The following is a 26,629-nucleotide window of genomic DNA, read 5'->3' as shown; positions in this document are numbered from 1 at the left end:
TCTTAAAGATGATATGTGAATACATATCTTGTCTGCCAGTAATCTTCATTGTCTGGGAAGCAGTTTCTTTAGGAGCCCAAGGATCGTTGGTGGTTTTCATGTTGGTGGTTTTCATGTTGGTGGTTTTCATGTTGGTGGTTTTCATGTTGGTGGTTTTCATGTTGGTGGTTTTCATGTTGGTGGTTTTCATGTTGGTGGTTTTCATGTTGGTGGTTTTCATGTTGGTGGTTTTCATGGGCTCAGATGGTCAGGTGTGTGTTGCTCCAAGGTCTCGTGGAGCCCTGAGGCTGACGTCCTCAAGAAGAAGGTCTAACCGCCTCCTTCGTTCCTCCTGCAGCTTCATTCATGAGCTGCTGAGCCGGAGGATCTGAAGATGAAGAGCAGACTGTGTCTGGCCTCGGCTGCCCTCCTGGCACTGCTGCTGTCCTCCTCCCAGGCCCAGGATCCAGGTAAAGCCGCTCCTCCTCCTCCTCCTCCTCCTCCTCCTCCTCCTCCCTGTGATCCAACACATCTCACTTGAACTCCTCTTCCTCTGCCTCTTCCTCTGCCTTCAATGCTGCATATTGTGGTCTGAATAAAAGAAGAATCACGCAGAGAAAGACAAAAGTGTGTTTTGTGAACTGATTTGTTTTAAAAACCTTTTGATTGATGATTTTTGGCCCCCGAAGCCAATAATTCCAGTTTCTAGGAAGGAATTCAAAAGATTTCCTCTCGACGAGAAAAAAAACCATTTGTCTGGTTTGAATTTACGGACCTGAGCGTATTTATTTCTGTCCAAACCAGTAGCTCTGGTGGTTTCAGCCGTTAGTGTAACGTGCTCGGACTTAAAAGTACAACAACAAATGACCTCCAGCTGGCGGTAAGGCCTCCGCTACGAGGAGAAGGGAAGTTATGCTTTTGAGAAGATGAGCTAAACAAATCCAGCAATCTGGTTTTATAGTTAGATGTTGGGGTTAAGGGGCATCTTTCCATCCTCAGACATGTAGTTTGGTGTGTTTTACACCGGGGGGGGCCCTTGCTTGAATTGATTTAACTATCATTTACTCTAGCCTACATTTCTCCAGTTCAAAAAAAGATACGGCAGGAGGCCAAGTTTCCTCCCGAGTCTGTTTCTCCTGATGGAACGGAAAGACAAAATATGAGTTTTACATTATTTTCCAGAGGCTTTGGAGGTGAGAAGAGGAGAAAATATGCTCCTCTGTCTCTGGACTGTATCTCTCTCTCTCTCTCTATATATATATATATACATATATACATATATATATATATATATATATATATATATATATATATATATATATATATATATATATATTCCACCATGTGGAATAGTTTGACGTGTTGAGGCCGGAGTTAGAAGACAAAGGAAAGGCCTCTGCTCTAAACTATTTCTACTTGGGAAAAATGACCAAAATAAAAGCAGTTTGGAGAGATCTGAGTTGTCAAAGAAAAGCTCCATCTGTGTGTGTGTCTGTGTGTCTGTGTGTGTGTGTCTGTGTGTGTGTGTGTTTGTGTGTGTGTGTGTGTCTGTGTGTGTGTCTGTGTGTGTGTGTGTGTCTGTGTGTGTGTTTGTGTGTGTGTGTGTCTGTGTGTGTGTGTGTGTGTCTGTCTGTCTGTGTGTGTGTGTGTGTGTGTGTGTGTGTGTGCGTGAGTGTGTGTGTGTGTGTTTGTGTGTGTGCGTGTGTGTGTGTGTGCGTGAGTGTGTGTGTGTGTGTGTCTGTGTGTGTGTGTGTGTGTGTGTGTGTGTGTGTGTGTGTGTGTGTGGTTGAAGAGGGTTTCTTTGGGTAGTTTTTGTCCACTTGGAAACAGAAGCAGCAGCCCCGCGGCCCCTGAATTGACTCACCAGGTTGGTGATTCCTCCATCTTTTTTTAACGTGCCGTCACCCCCCCCCCCCCTCTTCACCCCTCCCCCGGTCAAGCCTCGACAGGGTCAGCTGACCTTGAGTCTTGGCTTCACGACAATATTTCACAATGATATTCTTCACTCCCCCTCTAACAGACACACCGGTTGGCGGTCTAGAAAAAACACAACGCTTTAAGACTGTTTTAAAACTGTAGCTAGATGCGTTATTATCGGTTGTTTTATTGTGTATTCTAACGCATTGATTCAGGAGAGCGTGTGCAGCTGCAGTTTCATAAAATGAGGACAAACTCTGGAGCTCAGATTACCGTGAGATTACCGTGAGATTACCTTTACATTACCGTTAGATTAACTTTAGATTACCTTTACATTACCGTTAGATTACCGTGAGATTACCTTTAGATTACCTTTACATTACCGTTAGATTACCTTTACATTACCTTTAGATTACCTTTACATTACCTTTAGATTACCTTTACATTACCGTTAGATTACCTTTAGATTACCGTTACATTACCGTTAGATTACCGTTACATTACCGTTAGATTACCTTTAGATTACCTTTAGATTACCGTTACATTACCGTTAGATTACCGTGAGATTACCTTTAGATTACCTTTACATTACCGTTAGATTACCTTTACATTACCTTTAGATTACCTTTACATTACCGTTAGATTACCTTTAGATTACCTTTAGATTACCTTTACATTACGGTTAGATTACCTTTAGATTACCTTTACATTACCGTTAGATTACCTTTAGATTACCTTTAGATTACCGTTACATTACCGTTAGATTACCGTGAGATTACCTTTAGATTACCTTTACATTACGGTTAGATTACCTTTACATTACCGTTAGATTACCTTTAGATTACCTTTAGATTACCTTTACATTACCGTTAGATTAACTTTAGATTACCTTTAGATTTTCGTTAGATTACCTTTAGATTACCGTTAGATTACCTTTACATTACGGTTAGATTACCTTTACATTACCGTTAGATTAACTTTAGATTACCTTTACATTACCGTTAGATTACCTTTACATTACCGTTAGATTAACTTTAGATTACCTTTAGATTTTCGTTAGATTACCTTTAGATTACCGTTAGATTACCGTGAGATTACCTTTAGATTACCTTTACATTACCGTTAGATTACCTTTAGATTACCTTTAGATTACCTTTACATTACCGTTAGATTACCTTTAGATTACCGTTACATTACCTTTAGATTACCTTTACATTACCGTTAGATTACCTTTAGATTACCGTTACATTACCGTTAGATTACCGTTACATTACCGTTAGATTACCTTTAGATTACCTTTAGATTACCGTTACATTACCGTTATATTAGCGTTCCTCCAGCATGAAGAGATTAGGATTTACACTCACGGTTTCCACCTGTTTGAGGTCGGACAAGGTTTTAGTTTTCGGTGAGTGAGCGCTTAGGAAAGAAAAAGAATTATCAGTATCGATGCGTTTATACCATCAAAGTGAAGATAAACTGTTATTTTTCATTTTGCAATGTGTCGTTTGTGTTTAATATGATTAAGGGATCAACGGAGAAGGATAAAAAGAAATGCCTCATGTTCAGAAGCAGTCTAATAATGTCACATTTCATTCGAGCCAGGCGTGTAGTTACCGTCCTCTAGCTGAACTTAAAGCTACTTCAATGTGTTTAATTGTAGTTAACTGAGTTATTTTCTATTCATTTTAAACTCTTATCCAGATTAAAATCTCTACCTCACAACATAAAGAAATCGGTGCATTATAGCGAGCTAGATTTTTGTGTAGGCGCCTTTGTTTTTTTACTCATTAATGATCTCGTTCTCAAACCCCAACCTGAAGAATATCATTTAAAAATATTAAAAATTAATAATCTGTGGTCTCTCGTGTACATGGAAACTTTTTGTCTGTTGGTCCAAGTTGTTGTTAACAACTTTTCATGTACACGTGATGCATGATGTCCTCCATGTCCGTGACCACCAGACTTTAATCTGTGTGCACTTTGTCGGTTAACGTCACGAAGACCAGCGGTTCTTAAATTATAGCAGATCCTAAAACTGGAGCAAAAAGGAGAGGAAACGTTCTGTGATTGAATATTTATACAAGTTAAAATGTGGTCCGGAGCTGAAGTAATTTAAGAACCCATGTCCTGATTTTTGGAAACGTGAACAGAAAAAAGACGTACACATGTCTTCACTGACATCGTGTATTCTTTTATGAGGTTTGCAATGGAGACGATGAAAGTTATTGATCAGATCTTTACCCATTGTATAATCAATGCTGGAGAGTTTCATCAGATTTGTGTGTTATTGTTGTGTGTCAATTCAACATCGTGAGTTGGATTGAGGTCATGGACAGTCTGCAGGATGTCAGCCGGTCCATGTTGTAGTGTGTTGGCGGGAAACTTATAAAAAACATTTATTTACTAAGTGGCTCCTAATTATACAGAATTTAAAAAGTTCTTCCAGCCAATGAGATTATTTTTCAGAAACAAAACTAATATTACTTGTAGTGAATCAAAGAATGGCCATAGCAATGTCATTGTCAAATACATTTATATTGATGTGCTTTTAATTTTCCATGAATTCATTTCAAGTTTTGAACTTTCAAAAACGTTATTTTTTAAGTGCCATCCAATGTAACATAACTGCCAGATGTAACGGTTACTTACTGTTAGCTAGCTGTGGAGCTAACGTGAGCTTGTAGTCTTAAATACAATAACTGCCAGATGTAACGGTTACTTACCGTTAGCTAGCTGTGGAGCTAACGTGAGCTTGTAGTCTTAAATACAATAACTGCCAGATGTAACGGTTACTTACCGTTAGCTAGCTGTGGAGCTAACGTGAGCTTGTAGTCTTAAATACAATAACTGCCAGATGTAACGGTTACTTACCGTTAGCTAGCTGTGGAGCTAACGTGAGCTTGTAGTCTTAAATACAATAACTGCCAGATGTAACGGTTACTTACCGTTAGCTAGCTGTGGAGCTAACGTGAGCTTGTAGTCTTAAATACAATAACTGCCAGATGTAACGGTTACTTACCGTTAGCTAGCTGTGGAGCTAATGTGAGCTTGCAGTCTTAAATACAATAACTGCCAGATGTAACGGTTACTTACCGTTAGCTAGCTGTGGAGCTAACGTGAGCTTGCAGTCTTAAATACAATAACTGCCAGATGTAACGGTTACTTACCGTTAGCTAGCTGTGGAGCTAACGTGAGCTTGCAGTCTTAAATACAATAACTGCCAGATGTAACGGTTACTTACCGTTAGCTAGCTGTGGAGCTAACGTGAGCTTGCAGTCTTAAATACAATAACTGCCAGATGTAACGGTTACGTACTGGACTGTAGAAATAGTTGAAAAAAAAAAAAGATTAAACAGGTTGTGTTTTATTTATTTATTTAATTCAAGTTATGTAAAAAAGTCAAGTGTCCATCTTGGATGTAAAAAGCAGAACATAACCTTATTGGACAGATTTTTAATTGGTTCCATTAAGGGTTTATTGCTTTTTCCTTCCTCAAATGGATGTAGTATGAATTTTCCATCAAATAGTTTGTTCAAAATCCATTAATAATAACATTATATAACACAATAATAATCACTTTTTTGACTCAACTTTAATTACCTGGGTCTGAAAATAGCCAATTCAATTTGAGTATCTTGAAAACCGTTTTATTTTATTCATATTGGACACAACTCAAAGTTTTTAAAGCTCAAAACTTGATATTCAAATTGGCCTTTCTTTGTTTCCGTAAACATGGTCACAGCCAAAAATCACCACAATTCTTATCCGCCCTGTTTGTGTTTCCCGCTTGTTCTAAACTGTAGGAAGGTGTTGTGTTGTTGTGTTTGTTGTCTCAGTGTGTTGTTGCTTGAGTTGTTGACTGTGGCTGCTGGCCACACAAGCTCAAACGGAGGTCATTTTTGTTTCTCCAAAATGGCTTTCCTCACATCTGTAGTTTGCTTTGTCTCGTGTTGTTTGTTCCAACAGTGAACTTGTCAAACTTCTCCCTGGAAGTGTTGACTGTTGGGAAAATCCTTTTTTATACCTCACGTTACAATACAGCCACCTCCTAAAGCTGCAGGATTAACTGTGCTTGCTTTTTCTCTTCACAGTCGACCCGCCGACAGATTTGAGGTTTAAGATTTTAAATGAGAACACGGTGCAAATGATCTGGAGCAAACCCCTGTCCAGGATACAGGGCTACAGAATACAAGTGACCTCAGACACAGGTGGGTGCTCATTAAACCTGCGAGTTATGTCCTGCCAAGCCCGAGACATTATAAGTGTCATAAACCCTCTTAAGACATCAGGCAGCCCGGCAAGCCTCAACACTCCCCGCAATTATCGGAAGATTTCTGCAGACACATGTCTTGGCTCCGGGAGCTGTAATGATATAAGAAGAAAAGAAATGCCAGAGGAAAAAAAACATTTATCACTGCCATGGAAAAAAGTGTCAGCATTAGTTTAGTGTGAGTGGAGATGTCACATCAGTCAGAGTTCATTAAACGGTTTTTGAAAACAGCCACCTCAACACTTGAGTATGTATGGGGGTGTTTCCTCCAAGGTTTGACACTTGGTCTAAAGGATCTCAATGCGACAGTGTACAATAGTATTTTTTACACAATAATGGTTTCTCCGTCAACATGACAATGTCCCCATTCATATAAAGCCAGCTGGTTTCTTTAAGTTCAAACTTAGGCGAGTTATAACTAGTTTTAAATGTTAATTCAATGGATATTTATGTATACTACTAAATACATATATATATACTACTAAATATATACACCCAGTAACTGCTGTTGCATATTATTAAACGTTGCTAAACTAGCTTCAAGTGACAGAACTACCATTAGCTATACTATTTACTGTTAGCCAGCACCCTGTTAGCTAACTTAACTAGCTTAACTAACAGTCTCATGTAATAACTTCAATTAACTTCCAGGAGTAGCTTTCATGTAAATTAGCTAATTTCTTGCATATTACATTTAATCCAGGAGTATGCTATGCGCCGTTAGCTAATGTAAGTACCTAATACACAGAACCTACGTTAGCGCTCATATTTACATCCAATAACTGCCAGGTGTAACTGTTAGTAGCTACTGTTAACTAATTTATATTCAATACTTATTAGCTAACTGAACCAGCTAACTAACTTGTTTTTACATCTAGTTTTCATTTTATTAACTTACAGCTAAACTTAACTGACAGGAATAAACCACAAAGGTAATTCAGTGTCTTTAATTATTTATAATTATCATAGTTGAGTACAGGTAAGGGCTTAAGTTGTTAATATACTTTAGTTTGTTGAAATGTATTGGATCTTTTCACATTAATAATTATGTAAACTAGCGAAATACAAGTATCAACTGTTGACTATTTGAAATTTGTTTTGATACGTTTGATTTAATGGGAGAATTGGGTTTTTAAGGGTGAAAATAATGTGTTTTGATTCACAGTAATGCGGAACATTTTCATTAAAGTGAATCATAGTGTTTAAACGGTTCTTCCAGTCTTCAGGTCAACAGTCGGAATCAGGTTTTTCTGAAGCTCTGTTTTGACTCTTGGAGCAATGAAGTAATGCAATAGTTTCCTAATGGCTTCCCTCTGACTTTTTTTTTGCATTCTTGTAGATGAACCAACAAAAGAATTTACTCTGCCTGCATCTGCGACTAAGAGCTCCATCTCAGACCTGACACCAGATGTGGATTATGTCGTAACGATATCTTCGTACGCCGGATCAGAGGAGAGTCGGCCCGTCTCCGGCCAGCTCACCCGTGAGTTACCGAGTGTGGTTGCAAATTTGTTTGCCACTTTTTGGCAGGAAGTCACCGAGCTGACGGCCTTCTTCACCAATCTGGCCGTTAAAACGAGGTGGATTGTAGACCAGAGTGTGCTTCTGTGGTTATGAATCATTTGTTTTTAATTATTTTAATTTGGTACCACTATGGACAATAATGATGTTATCACATAAATGTTGTTGAGTCGAGAAAATACCGCCATTTAGGAGCTGTTCTACTTCTGATCACGTGATGGAAACGGCAGTCTACGAAATACACTGCTGTCGCCATCTTGGATTACGGCCATTGCCATGTTGTTTTTTTGCAACCAATGAACAGACACAGTAGACGTCTCTGGTGTCGACCTGTCAATCACCTTGTAGCCCCGCCCTAAAGCATCCCCTGCTTTATGGTCCGTTTGACTCTAAATGACCATAATTTACTAAATGAACATCACGCTGTATTGAAGAAGACTTGAAACTAGAGATTGAGACCAAAAACTAATGTTTACAATGTTTACTGAGGGAATAAATCAAGAGAAGTAGAGTCATTTATATAGACTTCTATACAACCAGAGGAGTCGCCCCCTGGTGGTCAAGAGAGAATGCAGCTTTAACACATGAAGCATATACTTCTATACAACCAGAGGAGTCGCCCCCTGGTGGTCAATAGAGAGAATGCAGCTTTAACACATGAAGCATAGACTTCTATACAACCAGAGGAGTCGCCCCCTGGTGGTCAGGAGAGAGAATGCAGCTTTAACACATGAAGCATAGACTTCTATACAACCAGAGGAGTCGCCCCCTGGTGGTCGGTAGAGAGAATGCAGCTTTAACACATGGAGCATAGACTTCTATACAACCAGAGGAGTCGCCCCCTGGTGGTCAGGAGAGAGAATTCAGCTTTAACACATGAAGCAGAGACTTCTATACAACCAGAGGAGTCGCCCCCTGGTGGTCAGTAGAGAGAATGCAGCTTTAACACATGAAGCATAGACTTCTATACAACCAGAGGAGTCGCCCCCTGGTGGTCAGGAGAGAGAATTCAGCTTTAACACATGAAGCAGAGACTTCTATACAACCAGAGGAGTCGCCCCCTGGTGGTCGGTAGAGAGAATGCCGCTTTAAGTATTGGCTTCACTCTTCAGGACCAGGACATCCCAAGAGGTCTCTAGATGACCACGATGGCTCACAAGACAAAACAAGTTTAAGTGCTTTAATTTCTCTAAAACTTGTTACAATACTTATCCACAGTGAGGTAGTAGCTTCATTTGAAAGCATTACAAGCCTAAAAGCTTCGGATCAAAGAGGCAATGCATTAAATCTACGGATAAGATAGGAAAAGAGCAGCTGCAGCCAGTTAAAAGACACAAACGTAGTATGTCATGGCAGGAGTTTGGTGAGGACGCCCGCTTGGCACCGCAACAAACACCGATGGTCTGAAGAACCCTCCAAGCTCTGGAGATTTCCCTGAATGATTTGTTGGAAACAATGACATCAACTTGTTACTTGTGCCAATTGGAAGCTCGTTCTGCTTGTTCGTTGTGCAAGAAAAGAAAACCTCCGATGAGAGGATTGAAATTTCACGTATGGAAAGAAAAGAAGAGTTTCGGTCCAGTTTGAGTCGTCTGCCAGTGTCAGTTACTGGCACTAAAAATAAGGTATATTATATGAATCATATCTCACGATTGTAATTACATGATTGTGTTGTTGTCTTTCAGTCGAGTCAAGTGCCGACACGAGAGGAACTTCCAGGAAACCAGAGTCTACAGATTCAGTCAGTGAGTCCTTCTGTTTATCTAAACCCTAATTTGACGACGGGGTCACCGCTCGGCTTTCCCACTTTTTCCGTCCTTGAACCCCCCCCCCCCCCCCCTTGCTGTTGGTCGGTGTCCATAAGCGTGAGCTCAGCAGCAAAAAGGGGAGGCGCCTACCGTGACAACACCCCCCATTGGACAGCAATGATCACAATTAGGCCCTTCCATAAATCTTTGAAGTGTTCGGTCATCGGTTTGGTCTCCTGCCGGCCATTTATGCCAGTGTGGAGGAAGCCGCACATGCTCAGTGCACATGTTCACATGCTCAGTGCACATGCTCAGTGCTGGGGTCGTAGGTTGGGCGCTGTGGGCGCCGTGGGAGCGAGCTGAGTGGAGCCCAGCCCTGAAGTGGAAACCATTACAGATGCTGGTTTGCGAGAGCGCTGCAGACGAGGACGAGCTTGTGCGGATTTAAGAAGAAAAAAAAACTTCTTTTCACGAGAGGAAAGTCCCAAGGGAAGTGAGCAGAGTCCTTTAGCTCCTCTCCCAACCGCATAGTCCGGTTAAACCATACTTTGAGGATGTATAACGTGCCAACACTGTTATTATTTAGTCTTGCACACAGGTTATAGGGAGGTTGACACCAGTTTTATCCCCTGGGGACCATGAATCTCTGACTAAATCTCATGGCTATTAATCTAACAGTTGATACGATTGTAGTCTTTTAAGCCTGGTTTCAAATATACTTATATACTATACATACCTTCTTTCTTCAGATGGGATGAAAACATTTCTCCTCCTCTATTTGACAATTTAGATTAAATGGTTTAAAGTTATCACAAAGAAATAGTTGCTGGAGTGAAACTGACATTTATTTGTCACTTTGCAAACTTAAAAAGTAGATTTGACCTAACTTAAAGTTTAACTATGTTTAAAAACTTAAATAATATTGCTCCTCCCTCTCGTCACTCCTTCCCTCTTTTACCCAGAATGCTCTTCCAGCACCATCGCCGACGTGGTGTTCCTGGTGGACGGCTCCTGGAGCGTCGGCCGGCCGAACTTCAAACACATCCGCAACTTCATCTCGGCGGCGGCCGGCGCCTTTCAGATCGGAGCGGACCAGACCCGGGTGGGCGTGGTCCAGTACAGCGGCGACGCCCGGACAGAGTTCACCCTCAAGCGACATTTGACCCGACCGGAGCTGCTCCGAGCCGTCGGCTCGCTGCCGTACAAAGGAGGAGACACCAAGACAGGTACTGGAACAGTTTGGAAAAGAAATCCAAACAAACAGTAAATCATGGATTTCTTTTGGTTTTAAAACATCTTTTGCAGGTTTCATAATGTAACAGAATTACATTTCTTATATTAATAACAACAGCTCTGTTGATCATATGTCTGTCCTGCCCACACTACAACCGTAGTATTTATTTTACCCGTCACTTTTTTTGGACCACACTCAACTCGTGACAAACTCCACCAACATCATTCAGGGGAGACTTTAAGAAAGTGATCATGAATATACAAATCAGAGCTCTAAGAAACCTGGATAGATTGAATACTCAACAAATCCAAATCTCAAGGGGGATCCAGGAGGCTGCTCGGTATTCATAATAACATGTTAAATTGAGACCAAACTGTCAATTACAATCTTCATTATGATGACGTCCTCCTCATTATGTAGTGACTCTGATAAAGAAGTGTCGAACCCGCACTGCCTGTCATATTCAAAACCTTAATCTGGTCTGGTTGCTGCAGGCGATGCCCTGGACTTCATCCTGAGGAACGGCTTCACCGAGGAGGCCGGGGCCAGGAAGGACTTCCCCAAAGTGCTGCTGATCGTCACGGACGGCAAATCTGAGGACCCGGTGGAGAGTTACGCCAAGCGGCTCCGGAGCGGCGGGGTGGAGATCTTTGTCCTCGGTAAGTTTATTACATTCCACGTCGTACACTTTCCATTCGCATTCAAACGCTTTTTTTAAGGGCCTGCTCACATTACGAGCGGGCGAAAGCAGGTTTTATGCGTGTTTACACTTCGCTGTCAGACTTTCCACGACCCGAGGACGCAGGAACAGGAGTGGGCCGTCGCCATGGTGTTAAGGAGGCGGTTCAATAATAATAACAACCGATCCTCTTCCTCGCTGAACCATGAGAAGGGCTCTTAGCTTGCTCCTCCTAAAAGGTGAAGCGCGGTGGACTCAGATCACAAGAGGACTTTACTTTAGATACATTTTGATTCAAGTTGTGATATTTCTGATTTGATATTATTGATTAATTTCCCTTTTTTCGTTATCTGCTTTTCTTCATGCGTTCTAGGCATCCAGCAGGCGGATGAAGAGGAGATGAAGCTGATGGCCTCCACGCCTCACAGAGGTCACGTCTTCAACGTCGCCAACTTCAACCAGATCAGGAATGTGCAGAAGGAGCTCATCACTCAGGTGTGCGCTGGCGTCGACGATCAACTCTCCACGTACGTCAGCGGAGAAGAAGGTGAGATGTAAACACGTGATGTCATAATGTGAGGAAAGACGGACGCGATGTTACAACTTTCGTCCCTTTGCACGATATCTTACAGCTGGAGTGTTCTTTCCTGTCGGGAGTTCTAGGAGAAGCTCGTTAGCTTAGCATAAAGATATGCTAAGCTAACCATCGGCTGGCTCCATATTTACAGTTTACAGATTTACCAGTGGTATTGTTCTTCTCAAGTCCCAGTGAGAAAACACAGAAACCAAACTATCTAACTATGATATCATGCAGTCCGATTTTTTATTTATTTTTCAATTACGAAGCAAAGTTACGAGCTCTAAATATTCGCCTACTCTGCACCAACACCACCGAAATAAATGAGTGCAATTGCACAATGAAATTCTGATAAATCTCACATCATTCTTCATTTCTTGATTCTTGCAGTCCTTGAGCCAGCCTCCAACCTCCGGGCCCTGGAGGTGGGCTCAAAGTCCATGCGGTTGACCTGGGACGCCTCTATGGGAGAGTACTCCAGATACAAGGTGAAGATGATCCCCATGATGGCCGGCAGCAAGCAGCAGGAGCTTTACGTTGGCCCGACCCAGACCACGGTGGTGGTCAAATCCCTTTCTCCAGACACGGAGTACCAGATCAGCCTGTTCGCCCTGAGGGGCCTGACGTCCAGCGAGCCCGTCGCCATCATGCAGAAGACGGTTAAAGTATCAATGGGTGAGCAACAATCCCCAACTAGTCCATTGTGGCCTTTTAGTACATTTGTAATACAACGGCAGTTCCTCCCTCACTTTGAATAATAATATTTGCTTCCTTGCTTCACTCTCATGTCTGAGCTGGGAGGTGATTGGTTAGCTTCTAAAGTCACAATACATCTGTTTCTCTACGCAATAAAGAACCAAGATACAGCGTGATAATACGAACGGTTTGGGGGTATTTCTTTAACTTCGGACAGACTCAGGCTCGCTGGTTTTTCATGCTCCCCCTGCCACACAAAACTGAGCTAACTGCTTCCCACCTCAAAAAAATACAAAATCCTTATCATCAGCGCCACAAACCTCCACTGGTCAAACATGATGCTGTCGGTGTCATATTTAAGTCAGCATGTTAGGGCCATTGTTGGTCAAAAGAAAAGAAAAAATATATATATTATGAGGAAGAAAAACACTTTCAGATATTCTCTGAGATGAGATCAAATTTAGGAGGAAAAACCTCACAATTCCTCAATAACATATTGCCCAAGTCTTGATGCTCATGATGATGTGGTGATTTTGAGAATGATAGTGAAGCCATATGGAGCATATGACTTCACTACAACAAAAAAACACCTACATGTATGACTTGAATCTTGTATTATTATCCTCCTCTCCTGGCTCAGAATACAATACAATAGATATATTTGAATGTGCTGTCTTAAGAGTTAGTCAATTAAACTTTACATTGTGCTTTTTGCTTTTTGTTCTTCCCAACAGAGTGCTCTCTTGGCGTGGACGTCCAAGCCGACGTCGTCCTCCTGGTTGACGGTTCCTACAGCATCGGTCTGGCTAACTTCGCTAAAGTGAGAGCTTTCCTGGAGGTGCTGGTGACCACCTTCGACATTGGGCGAGATAAGGTCCAGATCAGCTTGGTCCAGTACAGCAGGGACCCCCACACAGAGTTCTATCTGAACACTCACCACGACCTGAACGCCATGGTCAAGGCCGTGAGGACGTTCCCGTACCGCGGCGGCTCCACCAACACCGGCAGGGCCATGAACTACGTGAGAGAGAAGATCTTCCAGGCCGCCAGAGGGGCGCGCCCCAACGTTCCCCGCGTCAACATCCTCCTCACCGATGGGAAGTCGTCCGACGCCTTCCAGGAGCCGGCCACCAAGCTGAGGAGCGCCGACGTGGAGATCTTCGCCGTGGGCGTTAAGGACGCTGTGCGGACGGAGCTGGAGGCCATCGCCAACGAGCCCGCTGACACCCACGTGTACACCGTGGAGGACTTCGATGCCTTCCAGAGGATTTCCAAAGAACTCACGCAGTCCATCTGTCTGAGGATCGAGCAGGAACTCAGCATCATCAAACAGAGACGTGAGTAGTGTCGCTATCCTCCTCTACGCTGATGACAGGGCGCGTTATTGCTGTTCTAGGGCTTCAATTCTGCTTCTCTTATTATTGTTGATTCTGGCTTGTTTCATATTCTGGCTTTGTTTTTGTCACATTGTCAGAAAAGAAAAACAAATCGAGATAAAAGAAAAAAACACAAGCAAAATTAGACTGCGGTAACGTGATGAGGTTCTTTCTGGGTAAAAGTTTTAGCGAAAAATATAAATACTGGGGAATGTTGGCTGTTTTTTACTAGTTTTAACTCAAGTTGGATTGTGTCTGAAACTATGAATGACTTGGTTTGAATAGTCACATTTCAGCTGTTGTCTCAGTATATTATTAGTTGTTTGGGAGTTTCTCCTGTTATAGATTGTTCAGTAGTGAGAATAGTTGTTTAAGTTGCATGCTAATACTTAGTATCCTCTACGTCACAAGCTAGCTTAGCATGAACACAGATGTATGAAACATGGAGTTTATTCTCTTCAGGTTTATTCAAGAAATTCAATTAATTATTTTTCAAGTTAGCTGAAAACTTAAAATGGCTTTGGTTTGAGGTGTTTGTTTGATGTGTTCTTTGGATAAAGATGCGTGTAAAAGAAATTGTAAGAAAACTACAATGTTCCTTCTTTTCAATTTAAAAAAAAAAAATGTCTTTAATATGATGGCATAGTCATCTGACGCGTTTCGGCCAATTACAGTGAAAAGCAAATCTTCCACATGTCAATTATTTAAAAAGAAAGTGCTTTGGTTTTCTTTTAATATAGGTAATTCATTTGAATCTGTACTATGAACATTGATGAATGCTTTTCATCAGACCCAAATTAATTTGACGCACATTTCTCTTTCACTACCAGTCAACTATTACGATTCAGAGCATTAATCGTGATCAAAGCAACACAGTCCGCTCCATTACTGCAGCAATCCGATGCACCAGTAACATGTCGTGTGTAACACAATACAGAGCAGCGCCAACAGTCGTCCACATGCACACAATTACTTTCATGTCACTCCTCCAAGTCTTGTTCTTTTCATCCGAACCTCCTCTTCGCCTCAATGTGTTAAACACATGTCCACCTTTTGATCTTTCATGGGTCCTGCATGTGGAAATATTAGAAGTGGGTCAAATAGTGTCTGCAGCAGAGACGTCTTTGTCTCAACCCGAGTTGGAGCCCTAGATGACTGACTGCCGTCACGTATCCGTAGACTGAAAGACTGCGTGAATGCATTCTTTGTGCTGAAATCGTTAGCCAATCCCCGAACATCTGGTAGTCAAGTTTAAACAAGCGGGGGGAGCATCTCGCAAAATTATGTTTCACCCACTTAACGTGGAATATTAATCACTCCCTTTACTTTGCCAAAAGGAGCTTCTAGGTTTGCCAGCGGCACAGAGTGTGACTCACACCAGCTTTGATTAGCAATTATGTAATTATTATATATAGTCACGGTACGGAGTCACCGCAGGGAGTCACGGTACGGAATCACTGTAGGGAGTCACGGTACGGAGTCACTGTAGGGAGTCACGGTACGGAGTCACTGCAGGGAGTCACGGTACGGAGTCACCATAGGGAGTCACGGTACGGAGTCACCGCAGGGAGTCACGGTACGGAGTCACCATAGGGAGTCACGGTACGGAGTCACCGCAGGGAGTCACGGTACGGAGTCACCGCAGGGAGTCACGGTACGGAGTCACCGCAGGGAGTCACGGTACGGAGTCACTGTAGGGAGTCACGGTACGGAGTCACTGTAGGGAGTCACGGTACGGAGTCACCGCAGGGAGTCACGGTACGGAGTCACCATAGGGAGTCACGGTACAGAGTCACCGCAGGGAGTCACGGTACGGAGTCACAGTAGGGAGTCACGGTACGGAGTCACTGTAGGGAGTCACGGTACGGAGTCACTGTAGGGAGTCACGGTACGGAGTCACTGTAGGGAGTCACCGCAGGGAGTCACTGTAGGGAGTCACGGTACGGAGTCACAGTAGGGAGTCACGGTACGGAGTCACTGTAGGGAGTCACGGTACGGAGTCACTGTAGGGAGTTACGGTACGGAGTCACCACAGGGAGTCACGGTACGGAGTCACTGTAGGGAGTCACCGCAGGGAGTCACGGTACGGAGTCACTGTAGGGAGTCACGGTACGGAGTCACTGTAGGGAGTCACGGTACGGAGTCACCGCAGGGAGTCACGGTACGGAGTCACTGTAGGGAGTCACCGCAGGGAGTCACTGTAGGGAGTCATGGTACGGCGTCACGGTACGGAGTCACCGCAGGGAGTCACCGTACGGAGTCACCGCAGGGAGTCACCGTACGGAGTCACCGCAGGGAGTCACGGTACAGAGTCACCGCACGGAGTCACCGTACGGAGTCACCGCAGGGTGTCACAGTAGGGAGTCACGGTACGGAGTCACTGTAGGGAGTCACGGTACAGAGTCACCATAGGAAGTCACTTTAGGGAGTCACCATAGGAAGTCACTTTAGGGAGTCACCATAGGAAGTCATCGTAGGGAGTCACTGTAGGGAGTCACTGTTTTGGGGTCACGGTGACGGTACGGAGTCATGGTACAGATACAAAAGTCTCTTGCTGGTCCTTGAATGATGATTTCGGCACCGCCCTGAATCTCTCCGTTTCTCCAGTGAGACGTTTTTGTTGGTGTCTTTGTGTGACTGACACTCGGATGTTTGGTTTCGCGATGCGTTCAGGTGCTGCCGCGTGAAAGGGGCTCCTGAAGGTCACTAAACATACGCTGAAAGATACCGTCGATCACTGTGGAGCATAAACCACAGGAGGACACCCATAGACATGACATCTGCTCCTGGTACTCTGAATCAACGTTTGAGCTGTGATTTATTTTGTGTTAAATCAATAATAAATAACCCAAATGTCTGGTAATTTATGGACACAAAAGTTTATGATTGTGTTTTGTATTTTATCTGAATGGCATTCAGATGAAGAATATTAGTCCTCATTGAACCATATGTTTCTCTAACGTCGCTCCATAAATTAAGATGAGGCTCAGAGGTTTAATGCCAACGAAAGTAAAAGTAAAAAGAGGAGTTGTCCTGTTAGATAAAAAATCTCTCTCCAGAGTTTCTGCATGTGCTCGATTAAAATCCTTTTAACTTTGGAACTGTCTCCCATTGGACATAAAATCTGTAGACACTTAGAAGAAAAGCGCTTCTGAAGACAAATTAGTTTGTTTATTTTGAGTTTCCAGTTTGATGTCTGGACCTTTTACCGTGATGTCTGCTCTTTTAAAAAGCTTCTGCATCCACAAACTCACCGACCTTCCTCTCTCTCCAGGCCTGACCCAACCGAGGGACCTGACCTTCTCAGAGGTCGGCACCAGGAGCTTCCGGGCCGCCTGGGAGATCGACTCTGCCGACGTCGAGTCCTACCTGCTTCAGTTCAAGCCGGCGAACGAAGAGGACGGCCACTACGTGTCCATGTCCGTGCCCGGGGCCACGCTCAACACTGTCCTGCCCCACCTCGCCCCGCTCACCCGCTACGAGGTCAACGTCCATGCTCAGTACGACAAAGGGGACAGCTTGCCCGTGACCGGCTACCAGACCACGTCAGAAGGTATGTTGACCTCGAGGCGCACGAGTTTAAAACGGGAGCGGGCGCGAACGAGAACTAACACTCCCCGACGTTTGCCGCAGAGCTGGGCTCCGTGTCCTCCCTGAGGGTCTCCGAGGAGACCACGGGTAGCTTCAGGGTGTCGTGGCAGCCGGCTCCGGGAGACGTCACTCGCTACCGGTTGACCTACGAACCCACGGGGGACGAGAGCTCGAGGCTGGAGGCGACCACCGTCGGCCCCGAGACCACGACCGTGCTGCAGGAGCTGCAGCCCAGAACCACCTACCGAGTCACCGTCACGCCCGAATACAGGTCCGGTTCCGGAGCGCCGCTGCAGACGGACGGCACCACCAAAGAAGGTGAGCGCTTGTTACGCTTTTAGAAATTAGAAGAGAAATGTTCCCCAAGAGAAAACTAAATCACACAATGTCTCAATGTCCTCTGACCAGAAGCATGTCATTCAAACATCACTGGACTCGGAGTGCGTTACTCGTGTCCATCGAGCGGAAACGTCAATGAATCTGTTCAGAGTGTATCGTAGAAATATATCCTCGGCAAGATGTTAAACAACATCAGAAAGAAGAAACCAACGGTGTGATACATCTTTTAAGACTCCATGGCAACACTACACCACCTGCATCGACCTGAGCATGATGCATGATGGGAAATGTAGTGCCAACGCTCAAAGTATATTAATGCTTGATGGAACAAGCAAAAACAACAGATTGAAAATCAATATCTTTTAAGTCTGAAGTGTCATTCAGAACGTCCCGTCAACAAGGTTCTTATATCAGAAGACTAATGTACATGTATAGTTTGGTGGAGGGGTGTGATTCACAAGCTGTGGCTCTTAAGTGCTTAATTCATAGCCAAAGCAATTCAAATGATTTGTATTCTTTTAAAGACAATAGTTATTTCACCAACACATCACGTTACAATGACGTAAAACTGATAGTCCGGTTCAACGTCCGTGGTTATTGATCCACATCAGGTCATAAGTTTGTGCTACCCGACATTAAAAAGTCTCCATCCGTCATGCGGCGTCTTGACTCGTAACCCTGCAGCGTTCGTACAACCTGCCACCGGCGAGCTCTTTGTCAGACCGGTCCGGCCTTACAGGGAAAGGAATGAAAACACACACAGAAATGGAGGCGGGCCCAGGAGGTGTGAAACAAGGGGGAGGGGGGGGAAGCTTAGGGGATCTCTCTCCTAGAGGGACTTGTTCAACCTCGTTCAACCTCGTTCAACCTTGAGCCAAATGAACGGAAATAAACAAGTCGTATTGTTGTCTCCCGTGGCAACAATATGCGAGAGTGCTGTTCGTCCAGCTCCGTCAGGAGGAGGAGGAGGAAGAGGAAGATGAGGAGGGGGAGGAAGAGGAGGAGGAGCAGAAGGAAGAGGAGGAGGAGGAAGAGGAGGAGGGGGAGGAAGAGGAGGAGGAGCAGGAGGAGGAGCAGAAGGAAGAGGAGGAGGAGATGATTTCAAACAAAAAAAGAGTCAGGGTTGATCCCAGCTTGCTGGCTCTTAGATTGATGTCCCCTTTGGTCAAGGACACGTCAGCGTTTCATCCAGTTAATTATTAGGCCTGTTTATCACTAATAACCCACGCTCGTATTCTTTATGAAATAAGTATGGAGAAATATATGTGTTCTTATCCGACGTGTGAAGATTATTTTCCTTATTTAAATTATTATTATTAAGTTACATAAAGCTTTAAAGTTCATTGCTTAGTAAGAAAAAAGGCCAAAAGCAGTTGAGGATGTTGGTAGTTCCTCCAAAGATACGCAGAGAAAGATCGACATGGAACTTCTTATGGTTTGAACTACTTGTGAAACACGTGTGTAACCTCAATATTTCACACCAGATCTAAGAACACCTGAGAATTTATTGATTGACCCCTGACCTTGTTCCCGACCTCCTCAGCCAAGGGTTCCCCTCGCGACCTGAGGGTTTTCGACGAGTCCGTGTCCTCCATGAAGGTCTCCTGGGAGCCGGCACCGGGGAAGGTGCTCCAGTACCGCGTGGCATACAAACCCTCCGCCGGCGGCCCCGGGAAGGAAGTGACGGTGAAGGGCGACAGCAGGACCACCCTCCTCAAGAACCTGCAGCCGGGAACCCAATACGACATCTCCGTCAGCGCGCAGTACCCCTCCGGCCCGGGTGACGCCCTGGAGGGGCGGGGCTCCACTCTAGAAGGTGAACAACTTACATTTTTGTTAAATGAAAAGAAATCCGTCTCTCTACGGACCACCAGGGGGCGCCTGCTCTGGTTCACGTGTTAAAGCTGCCCATAAAGCAGGGTATGCTTTAGGGCGGGGCTACAAGGTGATTGACAGGCCTCTACCAGAGACGTATACGGAGTCTCTACGTCACTCCTCAGTCCACATATGGTCACTTCCTGTTCACTGGTTGCAAAAAAAACTCGAAGCTTCAAAACATCAGTCCACAAACCAACGACTCCGTCCACTTGTACGGTCTATAATGTCACCGGATGAATGTCCAATAGTGTCTCTTTTATCTCCACCAAACTCTGAGGGAAACATCTGTTTCTTTAGTCTCTGGAAACACTGAGACAGCCAGACGGTAAATAAGCCCCCCGATTGGGCCCTAATCCTCATCAGAAACACCGTCATTTAATTCAGCCTTAATATAAAACATATCAACATACTCGGGTTCAAAGGTCAAATAATTCTTTGGTCGAGGAGTGGATTCATTATTTTAGTCTAAAGGTAGTGAGCTTGTGTCCTGATAAAACCCTCTGACAGGAGATACAGTGAATAAACACCAGAGGCACTAAATAAAGTCCCGTAATTTAAAGCTAGACCTTTTTTCTCGGTATTATGACTGAGCGGCTCAACAACCACAGCTAGCGTCGGAGGTTGGAGCAAAGCCAACGGTGCATCTCGATGTTTTTAGAAACGGGAGCTGTTTCTGGGTCTGGAGTAACTTCGTGATCAAGTCGCCAATGGCGCCTTGTGATTGGTTCTCTTCCTCCGCTCCACCCTGCGAGGGCCTTCCTGGTTTCTTCTTCTTCTTCTCTCTCTTTCCAACGCTTCAGGTTGTTGGTTTCTGCCGTGTTGCATTCAGGGTCCCCGGTGCTGGCAGGCGGTTTCCCTGCGGTGCAACAACCAGCTGCACTGATACTGTACCAACATTGAAGCGGTGAGCTCACTCTTGCTCAGTGTACAGTGAGAGCTCGGATGAAGCTTCTCCATGGAGCCCTCCAGACCTTCTGTTTATGAGCAAAAAGGAGCTAAGATGGAAAACTCTTCTCCGTGCCAGGAATCAGCAGCTTTACGATGCTCTCTACTACCGGATAAAGACCTTTTATTCACTCCTAATATGTTCAAACAATGGAACAGTAGACCCCGGAAGATGTCCAATGGCATCCGAATAAAGGGGGCTCATCTATATCTATATAGATAGATATAGATATATTTATATATCTATATATAAATATAAAGGCTCTGCAGCTGCTTTTCGTCCACTTTTTACAGTCATTTGGACAAAACCCCAAAGCCGTGACATTAACCAGGACTTCCTGATTGACTCAACGTTTCTGTGAGAACCCTTTTTTGTTAGTTTTGGGAACATTTCTTTTAAACGATCGCCTCGGCCAGAGAGGATTTCTTTTTTTGCCGATTGCCGTGTACCTCGGTTGGAAGGGTTCCGCGAGGGCACCGGACCAATCCATTACGGTTGGTTGTTTTTTGGAGCTTTATTCTTTACTTGTGAGACAGAACATTTCTAGGAGTGCCCTCCTAGAACAGGAGAACGCTGAATCCCGTTGTGTGGTCCTCCATACTTCCATGAGCCCTAAAACTGAAACCAGACCAGTCGGTCTCTTCGTCGTGAACGGTCTCGGGATCAAAAACCGACTGTCGGAGGCTCCGATCGGAGGCTCCGATTGGGTTCTACGTGCTACGTCGGAGGCTCCGATCGGGTTCTACGTGCTGAAAGACCTCCGACTGGTTTCCTTCGTATCTTTAACAGACCAAATGAAACATGTTTCATCTTAAGGGAATCTTAACGCTGACAAATGAAGTCTTTTTTTCCTCATAAGAATCTGAAGCACTCTGTGGCCTCTGGCTGCGCCGCTGCCTTGCTCATTGACCGAGACGGCTCTGATTTGGCGTTGCACCAACCGGACTGCCAAGAGTGGTTTCAATGTGTGAACGCAGCACTCTGCACCTCGAGGTGCTTTGAGCCGCCCATGAAACATGTGGAGCTGCCAAGTTTACACAGAGTAATGAGCCGAGAGAGTTTCCACTGAGGCTTCGAAGAGGGTGTTTCAGAGAGAGAGGGTGTTTCAGAGAGAGAGGGTGTTTCAGAGAGAGAGGGTGTTTCAGAGAGAGGGTGTTTCAGAGAGGATGTTTCAGAGAGGGTGTTTCAGAGAGGGTGTTTCAGAGAGGGTGTTTCAGAGAGGGTGTTTCAGAGAGGGTGTTTCAGAGAGGGGATGTTTCAGAGAGGGTGTTTCAGAGAGGATGTTTCAGAGAGGGTGTTTCAGAGAGGATGTTTCAGAGAGGGTGTTTCAGAGAGGGTGTTTCAGAGAGGGTGTTTCAGAGAGGGTGTTTCAGAGAGGGGATGTTTCAGAGAGGGTGTTTCAGAGAGGATGTTTCAGAGAGGGTGTTTCAGAGAGAGGGTGTTTCAGAGAGGGTGTTTCAGAGAGGGTGTTTCAGAGAGGATGTTTCAGAGAGGGTGTTTCAGAGAGGATGCTTCAGAGAGGGTGTTTCAGAGAGGATGTTTCAGAGAGGGTGTTTCAGAGAGAGGGTGTTTCAGAGAGGGTGTTTCAGAGAGGATGTTTCAGAGAGGGTGTTTCAGAGAGGGTTGTTCAGAGAGGGGATGTTTCCGAGAGGATGTTTCAGAGAGGATGTTTCAGAGAGGGTGTTTCAGAGAGGATGTTTCAGAGAGGGTGTTTCAGAGAGGATGTTTCAGAGAGGGGATGCTCAATTGAACTTTTTTTAGGAATTTAGATTTGGGTCAAAAATCTAAATTCCTAAAACAAGAAAAGCTTGAATGTGAATTTTAATATGCGTGTGAATAGAAATGTTCGTCCTCGTCGTCCTCGTCCAATAGAAATGGTCCCTGAGTCCAGAAACTGCGTGTTGACTCCCACCGCCCGTCGCTTGTGTCTTTTCAGAGGCGGGGCCACCCGAGAACCTGGTCACCGGCGGCGCGACCGACTCCAGCTTCGCGGCGTCCTGGACGGCGGCACCCGGCGACGTGAAGGCATACCGAGTCCGATGGCGGTCGCTGGCCTCGGGGGAGACCGGGGAGAAGACGGTGCCGGGGGACGTGACCCACGCCGTGCTGGACGGCCTGAGCCCGGAGACCCTGTATCAGGTCTCTGTGGTCGCCGCCTACGACCAGAGGGACAGCGAGCCGCTCACGGGACACGAAACCACCGACGGTGAGCCACAACAAAACGCTGTCATCAATATTTACATTGATAAAGAAGAAACATTATTATTATTATTATTATTAATAATAAATAATAATTTATACTAAAGTATAACTACATTAAATAAAAAGAAGAAAGGAGATGCTACATTAGAAAATGTTAATTTATTTATTTTCAGCCTCTGCTGTCGGTAAGAAGTTGACCGTGTCGCACGAGACCGAGCGGACCATGAGGGTCTCGTGGACGCCGCCGCCAGGCAAAGTGTCCCACTACCGGCTGAAGTACTCTCCCATTGGCGGAGGGAAAGAAGTGACCCTCAAGATCTCCGGGACGGCCACCTCCACCCTCATGAGGCGCCTGCAGCCCACCACCACCTACAACATCACCCTCATCCCCATCGACAAGCGCGGGGAAGGAAAAGCAAGGCAAGGAGTAGGAACGACACGTACGTTGGTCCATAACTCAACTCTGACAGACAGCACTGCTGAAGACCTCCAGCTTCATGCGTTAGCATTGATGGAGGCGAGGCTGAAGACCCCCAGCTTCACACGTTAGCATTGATGGAGGCGAGGCTGAAGACCCCCAGCTTCACACGTTAGCATTGATGGAGGCGAGGCTGAAGACCTCCAGCTTCATGCGTTAGCATTGATGGAGGCGAGGCTGAAGACCCCCAGCTTCACGCGTTAGCATTGATGGAGGCGAGGCTGAAGACCTCCAGCTTCACGCGTTAGCATTGATGGAGGCGAGGCTGAAGACCTCCAGCTTCACGCGTTAGCATTGATGGAGGCGAGGCTAAAGACCTCCAGCTTCACGCGTTAGCATTGATGGAGGCGAGGCTGAAGACCCCCAGCTTCACGCGTTAGCATTGATGGAGGCGAGGCTGAAGACCTCCAGCTTCACGCGTTAGCATTGATGGAGGCGAGGCTGAAGACCTCCAGCTTCACGCGTTAGCATTGATGGAGGCGAGGCTGAAGACCTCCAGCTTCACGCGTTAGCATTGATGGAGGCGAGGCTGAAGACCTCCAGCTTCACGCGTTAGCATTGATGGAGGCGAGGCTGAAGACCTCCAGCTTCACGCGTTAGCATTGATGGAGGCGAGGCTGAAGACCTCCAGCTTCACGCGTTAGCATTGATGGAGGCGAGGCTGAAGACCTCCAGCTTCACGCGTTAGCATTGATGGAGGCGAGGCTGAAGACCTCCAGCTTCACGCGTTAGCATTGATGGAGGCGAGGTTGAAGACCTCCAGCTTCCCGCGTTAGCATTGATGGAGGCGAGGCTGAAGACCTCCAGCTTCACGCGTTAGCATTGATGGAGGCGAGGCTGAAGACCTCCAGCTTCACGCGTTAGCATTGATGGAGGCGAGGCTAAAGACCTCCAGCTTCACGCGTTAGCATTGATGGAGGCGAGGCTAAAGACCTCCAGCTTCACGCGTTAGCATTGATGGAAGCCGAAAGAGTGATGAGGTTAAGTTAAATGTTTAATTAAGTTTAAAACTGATTTTTAACTGCCAAATATTCCTTTTAAATGCTACAACACAACAATGCCATTATTACTGAATTAATGAATAACAGATTGTTGTTTTTGTCACAGTCTATATGTCAATAATTGGTTTAACACTTGTTACCTTAAGGACAAAAATGTCCCCTTATTCACATAAAGTACTTCATTTGAATATTATTTTAGTTGAATTTTTTTAACCATCATTGGTCTTGTTCATGACATAATTATTCATTAATTTTAAATATTTTAACCCCTTGAATGCAAGTTTGTGACCGACTTCTAGTTTAGGTTTGACTTGTTCAGACGAAGACTTTCCACCCGGTTCACTGAAGGTCACGATCAATAAGCCCGATCAATAAACCTGATCACTGTGCGACCCGTCGCTGACCCACGGCGCCACGCGGGGCTTTTCAACCACACAAGTTGTATTATGCACTAAGAGGAACCGGCTCGGCTGTGAGTCGTGTTTGAATGTTTGTCTACTGAAGTTCTGGCCGGGTTCTTCCATTTCAGTGTCGCCCTTCAAGGCTCCCAGGAACCTCCTGACCTCTGAGCCCACCCAGAACAGTTTCAGGGTCTCCTGGGATCCGGCACCCGGCGAGGTGCGGGGCTACAAAGTGACCTTCAGCCCCGTCGGGGACGGCATCGACCTGGGGGAGCTCCTGCTCGGGCCCTACGACAACACCGTCGTTCTGGAGGAACTCAGGTGAGATGCTTCAGGATTCACCAGAAAGGGAAACTAGAAGTTAGAAGGCCGAGAAGATCAGTTTCTAATAGAAACCACCGACAAGGACCCGTTGTGTTTATATTCATATACATGTGTGGCCATTACCGTGTTCTACTATCACACTGCTGTTATATTCTCATTGCCTTATGGTGGCTTCATCTTATATTGTCTTCTGAAGCACGCTCAATATAAATAGATTATTATTACCTATTACATATCTTTTACCTTGTAAAAAGATGCTGTGTGTTTGTTCCACATGTGTTTGTTCTTCAGAACGTGTGTTTGTTTTGTTCTTCAGAACGTGTGTTTGTTTTGTTCTTCAGAACGTGTGTTTGTTCCACGTGTGTTTGTTCTTCAGAACGTGTGTTTGTTCTTCAGGACGTGTGTTTGTTCTTCAGAACGTGTGTTTGTTCTTCAGGACGTGTGTTTGTTCTTCAGAACGTGTGTTTGTTCTTCAGAACGTGTGTTTGTTCTTCAGGACGTGTGTTTGTTCTTCAGAACGTGTGTTTGTTCTTCAGGACGTGTGTTTGTTCTTCAGAACGTGTGTTTGTTCTTCAGAACGTGTGTTTGTTCTTCAGGACGTGTGTTTGTTCTTCAGAACGTGTGTTTGTTCTTCAGGACGTGTGTTTGTTCTTCAGGACGTGTGTTTGTTCTTCAGGACGTGTGTTTGTTCTTCAGGACGTGTGTTTGTTCTTCAGGACGTGTGTTTGTTCTTCAGGACGTGTGTTTGTTCTTCAGGACGTGTGTTTGTTCTTCAGGACGTGTGTTTGTTCTTCAGGACGTGTGTTTGTTCTTCAGGACGTGTGTTTGTTCTTCAGAACGTGTGTTTGTTCTTCAGGACGTGTGTTTGTTCTTCAGAACGTGTGTTTGTTCTTCAGGACGTGTCATTGACGTGAGCTCCTGTCACTCTCCTGTAGGGCGGAGACAAAGTACGCGGTGGCCGTGTTCGGCGTGTTTGACGGAGGGGAGAGTTTGCCTCTGGCAGGAGAGGAGAAGACGACCCTCAACGGCGCCCCCGAGCCGCCTTCCGTGGACCCCTTTGGTAAAAGCCGACAGCGCCGCACTGACGAACGCTCGCAGCCCGTAGACCGGACGCGTGTCTGATCCCGGTGGTTTCGGGACAGGGGCGATCCGGAGGGCCTTTAACCGTCTCTTTGGACCCGCATGCGGAAAAAAATTGTTTTTGGGAAAAAGCTTTTCATTCAAGGGGAACATGTGTCGGTAGAACATGCAGAGGAACCCAAAGTGTCTCTGGTTCTTCATACTTGACTTGTTTTTGAAGCAGACCGTGAACATTACATTACATGTCATTTAGCTGACGCTTTTATCCAAAGCGACTTACAATCATGTTACATTCAAACACTGTAGAACAGCTACAGGGAACAATTCAGGGTTAAGTGTCTTGCTCAACTAGGGCGGGGATTGAACCACCAACCCCCTGATTGAAAGAC

General features: G+C 45.1%; 1 protein-coding gene across 1 annotated transcript in view; it reads left to right on the top strand.

The window, feature by feature from the left end:
- The first annotated feature begins 373 nt into the window (after positions 1-373).
- Positions 374-26,629, top strand: part of LOC117727701 (collagen alpha-1(XII) chain-like) — a 102,444-nt gene continuing 76,188 nt past the window's right edge. Inside the window, exons 1-16 of the mRNA XM_034528129.1 lie at positions 374-449; positions 5,991-6,107; positions 7,509-7,652; positions 9,376-9,435; positions 10,401-10,664; positions 11,167-11,331; positions 11,725-11,898; positions 12,319-12,603; positions 13,359-13,961; positions 17,275-17,553; positions 17,634-17,909; positions 19,474-19,746; positions 22,691-22,960; positions 23,130-23,396; positions 24,965-25,157; positions 26,096-26,220. Coding sequence (XP_034384020.1) covers positions 374-449; positions 5,991-6,107; positions 7,509-7,652; positions 9,376-9,435; positions 10,401-10,664; positions 11,167-11,331; positions 11,725-11,898; positions 12,319-12,603; positions 13,359-13,961; positions 17,275-17,553; positions 17,634-17,909; positions 19,474-19,746; positions 22,691-22,960; positions 23,130-23,396; positions 24,965-25,157; positions 26,096-26,220 — 3,571 coding nt within the window. The remainder of the gene's footprint in view (positions 450-5,990; positions 6,108-7,508; positions 7,653-9,375; positions 9,436-10,400; positions 10,665-11,166; positions 11,332-11,724; positions 11,899-12,318; positions 12,604-13,358; positions 13,962-17,274; positions 17,554-17,633; positions 17,910-19,473; positions 19,747-22,690; positions 22,961-23,129; positions 23,397-24,964; positions 25,158-26,095; positions 26,221-26,629) is intronic.

The sequence above is a fragment of the Cyclopterus lumpus genome, chromosome 24 (assembly GCF_009769545.1).
Source record: "Cyclopterus lumpus isolate fCycLum1 chromosome 24, fCycLum1.pri, whole genome shotgun sequence".
Classification (NCBI taxonomy): domain Eukaryota; kingdom Metazoa; phylum Chordata; class Actinopteri; order Perciformes; family Cyclopteridae; genus Cyclopterus; species Cyclopterus lumpus.
Note: the sequence above shows the minus strand (reverse complement) of the source record. Positions and strands in the feature narration are given on the sequence as shown.